General features: G+C 43.0%; 1 protein-coding gene across 3 annotated transcripts; it reads left to right on the top strand.

Annotated features, from left to right (window-relative positions):
- Positions 1-3,013: 3,013 nt before the first annotated feature.
- Positions 3,014-9,260, top strand: LOC101765329 (PTI1-like tyrosine-protein kinase 1). Of its 3 annotated transcripts, none has more exons than XM_004956010.4 (8): positions 3,014-3,224; positions 3,983-4,092; positions 4,824-5,071; positions 5,189-5,315; positions 5,428-5,701; positions 7,892-8,024; positions 8,560-8,646; positions 8,767-9,260. In XM_004956010.4, the coding sequence occupies exons 2-8, from the start codon at positions 3,999-4,001 to the stop codon at positions 8,908-8,910; spliced, it is 1,107 nt and encodes a 368-aa protein (XP_004956067.1). In that variant the 5' UTR covers positions 3,014-3,224; positions 3,983-3,998; the 3' UTR covers positions 8,911-9,260. The 3 variants fall into 3 exon arrangements, with proteins under 3 accessions (XP_004956067.1, XP_004956066.1, XP_004956068.1); XM_004956009.4 differs by having other exon boundaries at positions 3,015-3,224; positions 3,973-4,092; XM_004956011.4 differs by lacking the exon at positions 3,014-3,224 and adding an exon at positions 3,669-3,804 and having other exon boundaries at positions 3,973-4,092.
- Positions 9,261-12,409: the final 3,149 nt, after the last annotated feature.

Below are 12,409 nucleotides of genomic sequence, written 5' to 3'. Positions count from 1 at the left end.
GTGTGCTCTTGCAAAGCTCTTTCTTGGAGTAAAGAGGAAAAAAAACTCGACCTCACGGGGAAGACGCTCCCTGGGCTTTGTCTTAAGAAGGGGTACTAGGCTTCGAACGTGGACTGGCAAGGGGTTTCAACGACCCCAAGTATAACTCAGTATAACTCACAAGAAGCAGGTGGGTAAAGAGGAACAAGAAGTAGTAGGGCCTTTATTTTATCTCTTTATTTGGCTGGTCCATAAGTTGTAATGAAGTACTCCTAGTTGTCATGTGTTACCCCTCTCTATTATGGTTACGGGCCTAGTTGGGGATCCGCCCAGTATCATCACCTATGTATGTCAGCTCCAAGAAATTCTGAATGCTGGAACGTTGTTGGCATGTAGGTGCCACAGGTAGCACAACCACAGCAATTTATACAGTTCTTTAAGGCCAACCTTGCAATGAAATTTCGTTTTGCAACTGTCCACTAAGGGTCGAATATTGTTGAAGATTGCATCTTTCTATAAATGCATACAGATGCTCCAAGCAAGGAGGAGCATGACCTCTGTAATAAAAACATTGCAAGGTTGGCCTTAAAGAACTGTATAAATTTGCATATTCAGCCCTTTTTCATACTCCTTTCGGTTTATATCTTTTGTACATTTGGAAAAAAAGAGATAGACAAAAAAAGAGCTGAAAAAAGAAAAGAAAAAAAAGCTTGACACTAGGGGAGTTTTATTTTTCAAAATGCATGCACGTAGGCATGCTCACCCCTATGAATACACTCACATGACACTGTTCTTAGCACATCCAAGAGACTAATCCAACATATCTTAAGACTGAGTAAATCACCACAGGAGCCTTACTGACGACGAGCACTTGATTGAAAACGAAAAAAAGAAAGAAAATAGAGAGTGACCTTTTTTCCTATTTTGAAGCTAAATTTTACTGAAAGTTACGTTGCGGGGCAGTACATACGGCTCCTCATTGCATCCTTGGCCATGTAAAAAAAGAAATTAAATGTTGCATAAACCCTCAAAATATTAAATAAAATACTTCAAAATAGCTGTATTAAATAAAAATATTGGATCAAAATTTGAAAAAGAATCTGAAATAAAAGTAATATCGCACCCGTATATAGAAACGAAATCACATGTGATTCGTCAGAAGTAAATAAATAATAGCATGTTGCATCGATTATTACACTCAGAAAAAAGAAGGAAGTGGGAGAAAAGGAAAAAAGGAAAAACAATAAAAAAAATAAATTACTCTAGCGGACACGGAGGGGAGTAAGCTAGCACTGATAAAAAATAGGATCAAAATTATAAAAGGAAGTAAAAGAGGAAAGAATAATGAAAGAGTAGGCTTAGGAGGCAATGAAGCTAGCAGGCCCAATATGAGGGTTCGGAGAGCAAGCCAGTAAAGCCGAAAAAGCCCACTTGTGATGGAGAGAAAGGTACGTATGAAAAATATGTTTTCTAAGCTAATTTGGAAATGAAGTTTTCTTTTTTCTTTTTGAGTAAAGCCGGTCGGCGCACTTTATTGATCTTGGAAAATAGTTACATCATTTGCCAAGGCTCCTAGAACAAAACTACACCACATCATCCCAATTACAAGATAATTTACTTTGCATAGCTATTCTCGCTAGCTCATGAGCTACACCATTTGCTTCTCTATTACAGTGATCAATGCAAATAGAATCAAACTCCTGCCACATCGAGTAGCAATCGTCAAAGATTGGAGCACTTACTGTTGCTGAAATGCCATCATTTTTCATTGTTTCCACCACTTCCAGACAATCCAATTCAATCATGATTCGATTACATCCCAACGTTTGGGCCAACAGTAATCCTTCCTTGAGTACTAATGCCTCTGCAAATGCTGCATCGGCTATATTTTCAACGTAACTTACTCTCTGGTGCCAATGAAATTTCCTGAAGAATCTCTTATAACAGCTCCAACGCTTCCTTTACTCGACTCGGCCATATAGCTTGAACAAAAGAACCTTCATCGAACAATTTCGGGCACCTACTCCGAGAAATTATAAGAATTTCAATATTAATGGCTCCTTGTGGTCTACAGAGTTAAACTGAAATACTCTTTTTAAAGATGACGATAATATCCATTAGTCAACCGTCATTTCCTTTCGATTGATGTCTTTAGCTGTCTGATTAGCATCTAATGTCAACATGGCATGCATTTTTCTGCAACCTTTTGTATTCTCAAATGTTCACGCGTGGTAGTCTTCTCTCAATCGCTCATCTTACGCACTCACAACTATATCCATCAGGATAATTCTATCTCATCATTACCTCACGCCGTTCAAATATGGATCATTCACTACTTCCAAATCACAATTGTATTGTGTTGCTACCATCTTATCACCCATAAAGTAAGCTCTACGGAGACAGGCGCCCATGCATTTCTTCTTCAACCTTTCGTATTCTCAAATGTTTCCCGCATCGTAGTCTTCTCTCAATCGCTCATCTTACGCACTCATGACTATATCCATCAGAATAATTCTGTCTCACCGTTACCTTACGCCGTTCAAATATGGATCATTCACTACTCCCAAGTCACAATTGTATTGTGTTGCTACCATCTTATCACTCATAAAGTAAGCTCTACGAAGACCGGTGCCCACGAAGCTTCACTACTCCCAAATTACAATTGTATTGTGTTGCTATCATTTTATCACGTAAGCTGTACGAAGACCGGTGCTCCGAAGCAAAACTCTATCGGAGATCAGCGCCGTCGTGTACATGCTTTTGCTCATGTTAAAGCCGGATTGTATAGGTTTATAGAGTGTAGAAAACGTGTGCTAATTCTTCATGCAGCCAATGAGCCAACCCTTCCCACCGCCCGCGGCGGCTTCAAGGCCGCCGATCGACAGCTTTTGCCTCAATGGCTCCTCCTCCGCCGTCCAAAGATTTTTTACCCTTTTCCAAAAAAAAGATTTTTATATATAAGAAAAAAAAAGAAAAACAAGGGGGCACTTCAGCTCCGGCCGGCTCGCCCGCTTGTCTGGTCTGCGGTGGTCCCGCAGGTTCACACCGCGGTCGCACCCTTTCTCTCCCCTCTTTCTTCCCCTCCCTCCACCCCCCGCACTCCAGTTCACTCGAGCACGCATCGCCAGCGCCACCCCTCCTCCTCCTGCTCTATCCTCCTCCTCCTCCTCCGTCGCGGGGGCCGGCGCGGGTGGGAGGACCCATCCCTCCGACCGGAACTCGATTGGGTTCTCCGTTCGTCGCTGGTAAGGAATCCCTAACGCGCTTCACGGATTGGTTGATTGCTTGCTTCCTTTTCCGGGTTGGGATTAGTTTGGTTTTGAATAGGCCCTTGCTGCGTCCCCTCGAATCCAAGCCTTCCTTTCCTGCGGCGGATGCGCGGATGCTCCTCCAGTCCATCCAATTCAATCCAATCCAATCCAATCCCCTTCGTGGTTGCTGCATTTGCTTGCTTGGTTGCTGCGCGGCGAAGTAGTTTTCCTTCTTCGATTGTTTTGGGGGCGGATGGAGACCCCGGAGACCGCCGCCTGGCGATGGTGCAGGTACTGGGTCTCCCGGTAGAGGAATTTTTTCCTCGAATCTCCTTCTAGTTGCCGGATGCGCCCCTCTCCACGCGCTTCTGGAAAAGGCTGGCTGAAAGCGACCCGCGTCCCTGCACTCACTCACCTCAATAATATCTGGAATGGATAGGCCCCAAACCCACCCTGAAAGAGAAATAGAACGGTACTGCTAGCTTTATTCAAGTTATTTAGAGAGCAGCAGTACTACCGGCCGGCGTCCTGTTTATCTGAACAAGTTTGTTATTAGTTCGCACATCAGCAAGAGGTAAGGCCTTCGTCGTACTTGGTGTGTTGAGTATGGACAGGTGGGGATGGGTGTTGTACTCTGGTACCTAGTCGCAGAGTGATTGCTGTAGATGAATGACGAATGCCTTCTTCTGACGTTACTATTTATGGCTAACTCCCTTTTTGTGTTTTGCTGCATGTGCTGAAGTGGTGAACAGGCGACGGGACAGCGATATGAGGCAGTGGTTTTGTTGTAACTGCCACTTCGATGATGAGGAAGATGGGCACAACAAGGAGCAGTCCAAGGCTCAGAGCAATAAGATAGACCGTACGATGCTTACATTCGATGCTTGCTTTTATTTTCTTGTTTATTAATGTTGTGAATTCCAGTGCAACAATGAACTTAGTTGCTCATATTCAGTTTGAATAGTATCTGAAAACAATTTCCTGGCGATTCACTAAAATTTTCCGGTTTTTAATATGAATCACGTTGTTGCTGGATGCACATACACTTAAGGTAGATTCAGATATTACTTTGGAGACGGATAGCAACTTGATTATGCAAGAATATCATCATGTTGTTTCTTGCATCAAATTTATGCAGATCAAATTCATGGATACAATAATGATTGCTCTCATCAAATGCATGCTTTCCCAATATCATTGTGTTTCATGTATTAAATTTTTGCACACTCTTATAAATGTGTACACAGTTATTTAGGTAGGTAGACGAAGAAGTATTGGAATGCCATTCCTCTATTTTATGTCATACAGGCTACTTTTGGCCTTTGGGCTACACAAATGAACCCTTTCTTTTTAAGGGCGCCAATTCACATTTTGCTCATAATACATATCTATTATGACTTCCTTGTTTTCAAAAGTTTTATTTTTCTTGTCTCATATATGACTGCCTCGGTTCTCTATTTAAACAGAAGTTTCTAAGGTGTTCTGCTACAATCTATTCGAATAACAAATTTGAGACCTACATGTTAAGGTTCATATTCAAAATTACATCATTTACATGTTGATTCTTTGCTGATTTAGTTTTTATCTTTTCAGCGAAGCAGAAATCTTCGAAGCCTCCTGTTACTCAACCTGAGCCAGAGATCTCCCCTCCTACAATTGATGTCCCTGAATTGTCATTGGATGACTTGAAAGAAAAGACTGATAATTTTGGATCGAGTGCCCTGATTGGTGAAGGTTCTTACGGACGAGTATATCATGCCACTTTGGATGATGGGAGGCAAGCAGCAGTTAAAAAACTCGATGCATCTGAAAATGAACCTAATGATGAGTTCTTGAAACAGGTGAGCACCCACAGGACATGAAGCTTCTTGCTTTTTTTCTGTTCATATTCCGCATACCATGATGATAATGTCAGAAGGGAAAAGCATGAAATAATGTATAATGTTTCTGTGTTGCAGGTCTCACTGGCATCAAAGCTAAAACATGACAATCTTGTTGAGATGTTGGGTTACTGTGTGGAGGGAAATTACCGTATACTGGCATATGAATTTGCAACCATGGGTTCGCTTCATGATGTTTTGCATGGTAAGGCGTTAAGCATCTAGTATCATATTCATGCCACATGTATATCCAGTATATTCTTTAGGGTGTCATGCTCATATGTAATGGACCTCCATCATATTCCTTTATACAACAGGAAGAAAAGGTGTTCAAGGTGCACAGCCTGGACCTGTGCTTGACTGGATGCAGAGGGTCAAAATTGCTATTGAGGCTGCAAAAGGCATAGAATATCTGCATGAGAAGGTTCAGCCTTCAATCATCCATCGGGACATCAGATCAAGCAATGTACTGCTGTTTGAGGACTTCAAGGCAAAAATTGCAGACTTCAATCTTTTAAATCAAGCACCAGATATGGCAGCTCGCCTCCATTCAACTCGTGTATTGGGAACTTTTGGATATCATGCACCAGAGTAATTGTCTAATACCCTAATTCATAATAATGCTTTCCTGTGTAGCACATTTATTTTCATTAATGTTACTCACTGCAATTTTTCAGTCATAATTCATATCTCTTGAACCAACTATAATATTGTAGCATTTGCATTAGTTTGGTTAAGCCCTAACTGTTGGCTTAATGATTTATATTTTTTAGTGATTTAACTGGTAGTTTGTGCTCATTATTGGCTACATATCTTCCCACGCTCATCTGGTTGATTGCTATGGATGAAAAGGCATTTTTATTTGTGAAATATAATACTGGTAGTTCTGTTACTTAAGTTATCATAGTTCAAAGTCCTTCTGTGGCACTTGAGAAGCACACACGCACACAAGCTGATGAAGGCACATCTTTTTCTTTTAAAAAAATCATATTGCAAGCCCATGATATACAGCATCTACCGAAAGATAATGGCTACCCTAACCAGTACTCTTCATCATTCTGTTGAGCAGAAAATTATTTATGTGTACAATGGTTACATGAAATGCAGAACATCTCATGGATCTTTTCCCTACTAAATATAATATGTAACTAATGCCTGGTGCTATGAATCAAGTCAAGGTGAATGTATGTGTAACTGTATTACATGCTAGTAAACCTAGGGTCACTTTTGTTGCCCACAATCATTTACATATGTAGCTATGGATAAAAGCCTAGGTCTTCCCCCCAGATGTTGTCTATGTACATAATTACACATTGACTTATACCTGCCTATGAGGATACACATTGGCTTGTAATTGCCTACTTGTCATCATGTACTTGTAAGACTTGCATTTGCAGGTATAAAGATTTATGACCTTGACCTTAACATTTTTAGAACCTGCTCAACTAATAAAGCTGGACGTTGGCTAGGTAGATGACCAGTCTTATTTGGAACGTTATGACAGACCTTAGTTGTCTATACATGTCTCATAAATCATTTGCGGCTACATAACCTAAAAAACTACTCACCACCACGATATATTAATGAGGCAATGACTATCTAGGTTATTTTGTCTAAACCACCACAGTTTTCAGTAGTCATTTTCCACTATATATTACATCAATTTCACTCCGCTTAAATTGGGTATCTCATTATATTTTGACATAGCTATGAAACTACTTGAACTTTCATCTGTATGCAATGGTTGCTTCTATGGCACCACCATAGGGATTGTTTTTACACTGGTTATACTCACTGAGGCAATGGTAATTTATTACAATGAGCAATCAGAGTAGTTTTTGTTGAACTGACATCAAATGTTGAATTCCATGTGGAATCAAGTATTGAACCTGAACTTCTGCTGATGTTCGGGCCTGTAGTCTCTCTTTTATCAACAATATTTCAAAAAGTACCAACATTCTACCCAGCTGCCTTCTAGGTTTGGCCCAAACACTACAGTATCTTGAGTGAATATTTCATTTTAAGAATGTTGAACAACTACACCAGTATGTCAAAAGAATGTGTTCTGACTTCCTGGCAAGCCACCTGAATATGTTATCGGCCATATGCTATTGGATTTCCTACCCGACTTATTACAAAAACTGCATTTAGTACACATTCTGGAGCCTTTACAGAACTTAACATTGCAAGCTAAATTAGTGTCATTTTATTGGTCAACAACCTACTTATACCTAGTGAACAACCTTTTATTGCATCCCCACTTTTTGTGGCTGTTTTCCCTATCTGCAATGTTATCATGTCAGGATTCACTCACATAATTTCTTGATGAAAATTTGAGGCAAGAGACTCAGCACCTACTTCGTTGCATTTTCTTAATTTCAATAGCATGCCCAAGATAATATGGGCTATGCATCATTCATGTATTATTTCATTTTCTTTTTCTATCCAGGATACTGACATTCCTTTTCTTTGCGTAGTATAGGGAAAATTATGTTAGGTAGAGGCATTTAAATATCAAAGTTATATTTGTTTTGCCCTTGATTGATTGTTTTTGCTTGACTACATTTGTCAATCTGTTCGTAATCTTCATTATTCCATGCTTCATAACTATTATTTAGTCAAGTAATGGTAGGGTTACAGTAATATAAATATAGCAACATCAATGATTTCTGTTGCAATATTGCAGTGACAATAGTATTTTTATTCTTTGCATGAATTTAAGAAATTTTAAAATCCCTGCTTTTCTAGCTGCCTTTCTAAATTTGGCGCTACTTGGTACAGATATGCTATGACTGGCCAGCTGACACAGAAAAGCGATGTCTATAGCTTTGGTGTAGTCCTTTTAGAACTTTTGACTGGAAGGAAACCAGTAGATCACACAATGCCTCGAGGACAACAAAGTTTAGTCACTTGGGTAAGTCATTTTGCTAACAGGCTGAAGAATGGTTACGCATGTACAATTCAGTATAATATATTTACCCCCCATCAAGTGCTCTATGTATCAACTGGTATAATTGAAGCATAAAATGTAGAAAAAATAGGGGTGCGAGAAAACGTAGCTCCATTTACAAGATATGTAATGGTTACCATGTTGGGATGCATATGGAGTAGTAACGTGTTTGGTTTTTATTATTTGATATCATGGTAGTAATTAATTAGATAGCCAGGACTGGATACTGCTATTGCCCTACTGAAATGGTTTCTCCAAAATAGCCTAGTGGGTTAGACGTTACTTGGGAAATTGGTTTATTCATTTAATTGAGATAAAACTAAACAGAAACAAATCGATCCAGTATTGGGTTCTATCCATCAACCAATTGGTATCTGGGTACCAAATCTTACTGAAAAGTGAGAAGTATCTGGTCAGAAATTGGGGAGAATACCCCAGATAATAAAAGGTAGGGAAATATCCATAGCTTACTTCTTTTATGTGCATTTTTTTCTCTCAGGCTACTCCAAGATTAAGTGAAGACAAGGTCAAGCAATGTGTAGATCCCAGGTTGAAGGGAGAATATCCTCCAAAGGGAGTTGCTAAGGTCACCCTTTTTCCCCCCTCAGACTCACGTCACTGAAATGATATTTTACATTCAGTTTGGGCATCCTAATTCCTAATGAGCATGCCATTACTGACGTAATTTCTTCTGACTCACCTGCAGCTCGCTGCAGTGGCAGCTCTATGCGTGCAATACGAAGCAGAGTTCAGGCCCAACATGAGCATTGTTGTGAAGGCGCTTTCTCCTCTCCTTCAACAAAGACCTGCACCGACCGCCTCAGAGCCAGCCCCAGAACCTGCCAGCTGAGACCAGTCGCATGCGATCGGACCTCTCGGCACCAATCGCATGCGATCGGACCTCTCGGCACAAGCCATGTTGGAATCGAGCACATTCTGTGTGTAATTGAGTGTGTTTTGGATGTTCGTTTTGTAGCGTTCCCAATTGGATAAAGCATACATGAAGTTGCCCCTGCCGTTCGTGGCCGCCTAGGTAGGTTCGCTGCTTTTATATTGGCGCCGTACAATGGTATGTAGTAGGGTCGAAGTTTTCTTTTCCCTTTTTTACCAACTCTGTAGGTTTAAGGGACTCGCCGTGTTTGGAAGAATAGAATGATTTTCCGTCTGCTGCATGATATCATTGCTACCTTTGTTCGTTTTCTTGTGCTGGTTCTTACTGATGGAATATGGATGCTTGGCAGCACTCGTAAGCAATAGTTGTAACAACTCAGGTGTTCAATTGCAACACCAAAATCGGCCCTTGAGATTGCATGCGAGGTGAGAGCCAGAAATGTAACTCTTCAGAAAAGATGAGAGCAAGAAAGGTTGAAATTGCACGGGTCCCTCTATGGACTGGCCTACCTACACTACAGATGCTTGCTGTCGTTCATGGCTTGGCGGCGTTGTTAAGATGTTATCTTCGAGACCCTGGCCTTCAGCGAGGGTTTTTGGAGCCGTCATAGTAGATCATGGTAGAGCGTTTGTGAGCGGGAGAGGAAATTGCTCACTTGTAAAAGCGGTGGGAAGCGGGACAATTGTATGAACGTGTTGGGGGAAAATATTAACGACCTCCTTATACTCCTTAAACAACGGTCATAAGGGCTTGGGCCCACCTGCGGCGACAGTGACCTCCGCCGACTTGGCACGGACAGGAAATATTTCACTTCATCTTGCCCGACCCAAGGTCCTAAGGTCGGACGCGCCTGACCCCTCGCCGCAAGGTTCCGCCTCGCCCGACCCCGGGCGCAAGGGGTCGGACGCGCCCAACCTCTCGCCGCAAGGCTCCGTCTCACCTGACCCCGGGACGCGGGGTCGGACGCATCCGAACCCACAGGATAAAACTTCGCCTCGCCCGAGGACGGACGTGGACCGGCCGACAAGGGCGCGGGTCTTGTGGGTCCCCACCGATTTCGCCATAAATGCAACCGACGGGGGCGCCCTTGCCTAGAATCCGGCTCTGACACGCAGAAAGGCGCCCGCGCTCCTCGACGTGACGGCCAAAGTTTTCGGGCGGCGCACTGTAGCCACGACTTGCACAGGGCTACAACTGCACCGTCCTAACCCTTCCTGTGACATCCGTCATAGGGTACTCATTGGCCACGCTACCTAACAAAGGAGGGAGCGCCGCCCGGTTTCCCGCTCGGCCCGGCGGCAGGGGCATGTTAGCCGCGCCTCCCGGTCAGCACGCGAGGCTACAGAGGTCGCCCGTCCTCTATGACGTGCACAACTACGACGGCCAGTCATCATCATCATCATGCATGGCTACAGCGGTCGGTCGCCACGCACATCTTGCATGCTCGGCTACAGCGGCCGATCGGCGGGTCGTCGATGGGGCCCAACGACAACCATCCCTCTTTGGTGGTCATGCTGACAGGAGACAAACCGGAAGAGAAGGCGGCAACCCCAGGGGCTCGGCCCTTCTCCCTGCGCTGCGCTGTTACTTCCCTGCTTACCTTTTTCACTCCCCTTTTGCCCCTGGCTCAATTGTAACTCCTGTACTCTCCTTACGCTATAAAGGGAGGATCAGGGGGCCCGAGACAGGGACGGCTCTCAAGCAAACCGAATGCCCCCGACTCACAATCCTTCCACATGAGCATCAATACACACTCACAGAGACTTGGGACCAGCTTCCCTCTCTCGCCCGTTTGTAACCCCTACTGCAAACTCTGCACGAGTAACACGAGTAGTCTCCCACACTGGACGTAGGGCTATTCCTGCCCGAACCAGTATAATCCGTGTCCTCTCGTGCAACCATCCGGACCTTACGCGCATAGAAAACAAATTCACTTGCCATAGTTTTGACCCGTGATTCTTGACAACGACAGAATGAGATCCTCTAACTTTGAACTCTCTATCTTTGAATCACCGACATGTGGGTCCATCACATTTGGATCCACATGTCGGTCACCCAAAGTTAGAGGCTGAAAGTTATAGGAACCTCTTTCGCGGTAACGGGAAATCGATGGTCACTGTAGTGGTGATCTACTGTCGCGAGTGCATGCCACAGGTCAAAGCGTGGCAGCATGTATCATGCAAAGCTCAAGCCACCTCCTAGCAATGGGCCCTGTACCGGCGGCAAATGAAGGATGCGGCAATGGGCAGGGCAGCAGCGCTGAGATATGCCTAAGCCACCTCTCGACGGCGTGCTATGGAAGGCAACACTGTGGTGCTTCGCCTGTCGCTCTCTACCGGCACCTCCACTCCTGCAGGCTATGCCACATCCCATGCAACCCGTCACCATTGCTCAGGATAATAAGGTAGAGGGAGGAAGAAAAGGAAAGGAAATAAGAGGAAGGGTATAAAACAGGGGGACCTTATCCTTTTGTGGAAACCGACAAAAAACAAGGTGAGTTGGACACGGTCAAATGGAGTGGGCCTCCGGAATTTGGCTTAAATTCACCTTTTTTGTCCTAAGTTCTGATCAAATGGTTTGACCAAATTTAAATTTTAAAATTTTAGGATGCTTAACTAAGGTATTATCTTCTCCCTCCGTCTCAAAAAAATGCTTAATTATTTTGCACTTTTCTCCTCTACCTTGGCCCACCTCCTCTTACCTTTCTTGAACTGCAGGAAATCGATCAATGATTTGTTCGTCGCTAGCGAGCCTTCTCTCTCATTTTCTTCTCCACATCAAGATGCGAGCAGGCGACGTCGCCGACCATTGAGGACACCCTAAGAAAGGTGGCGCTGAGGTACTTTTCCAATATATATTGTTCTGTAGATTTCCGAGGATATACAATCATCTTAATCAATTGTACATGCAGCCCAATAATGCCCATCATGGCTTGATTGCTTCTTGCAGGAAGAATGTGACAAATATTTTTTAAAAAACTAAATCATTTGTAGTAACCGTAGTATCTAATCCATGCCCCAAAAAATCACATATTCAATTTCCACTAGACTACAAGTGAATGTGAATAATAGTAGCTGATTGTGAAATCACATCCAATCAATCCATTCTTTTGTTTAGGCAAACAATCAATTCATTCTTTCGTTTAGGTAAAAAAATCAATTCGTTCTTTTGTTTAGGCAAACAATCAATCCATGCTTAGTCACATGAGAATATGAGATAGCTAGCTGTATCCACCTATATATCGCCTGTCAAATATTGTCAATGCGGCCCAACCGAGCCCTATATAAGCGCCTCCAATTGTCCTCTACAATCACAGCATCAAAACGACCTCAATCTCCACTTGCAAATCCTATTTGCCCAAGCTATCAACGCAAGCCTGGCCATGAGAACCACCATCCTTGTTGTTATTGCCATTGTGGCCATCCAAATAGTTGCTACGCCCTCCATGGCAGGGGTC

The sequence above is a fragment of the Setaria italica genome, chromosome II, assembly GCF_000263155.2.
Source record: "Setaria italica strain Yugu1 chromosome II, Setaria_italica_v2.0, whole genome shotgun sequence".
Taxonomy (NCBI): domain Eukaryota; kingdom Viridiplantae; phylum Streptophyta; class Magnoliopsida; order Poales; family Poaceae; genus Setaria; species Setaria italica.
This window is presented reverse-complemented; position numbering and strand designations above follow the sequence as displayed.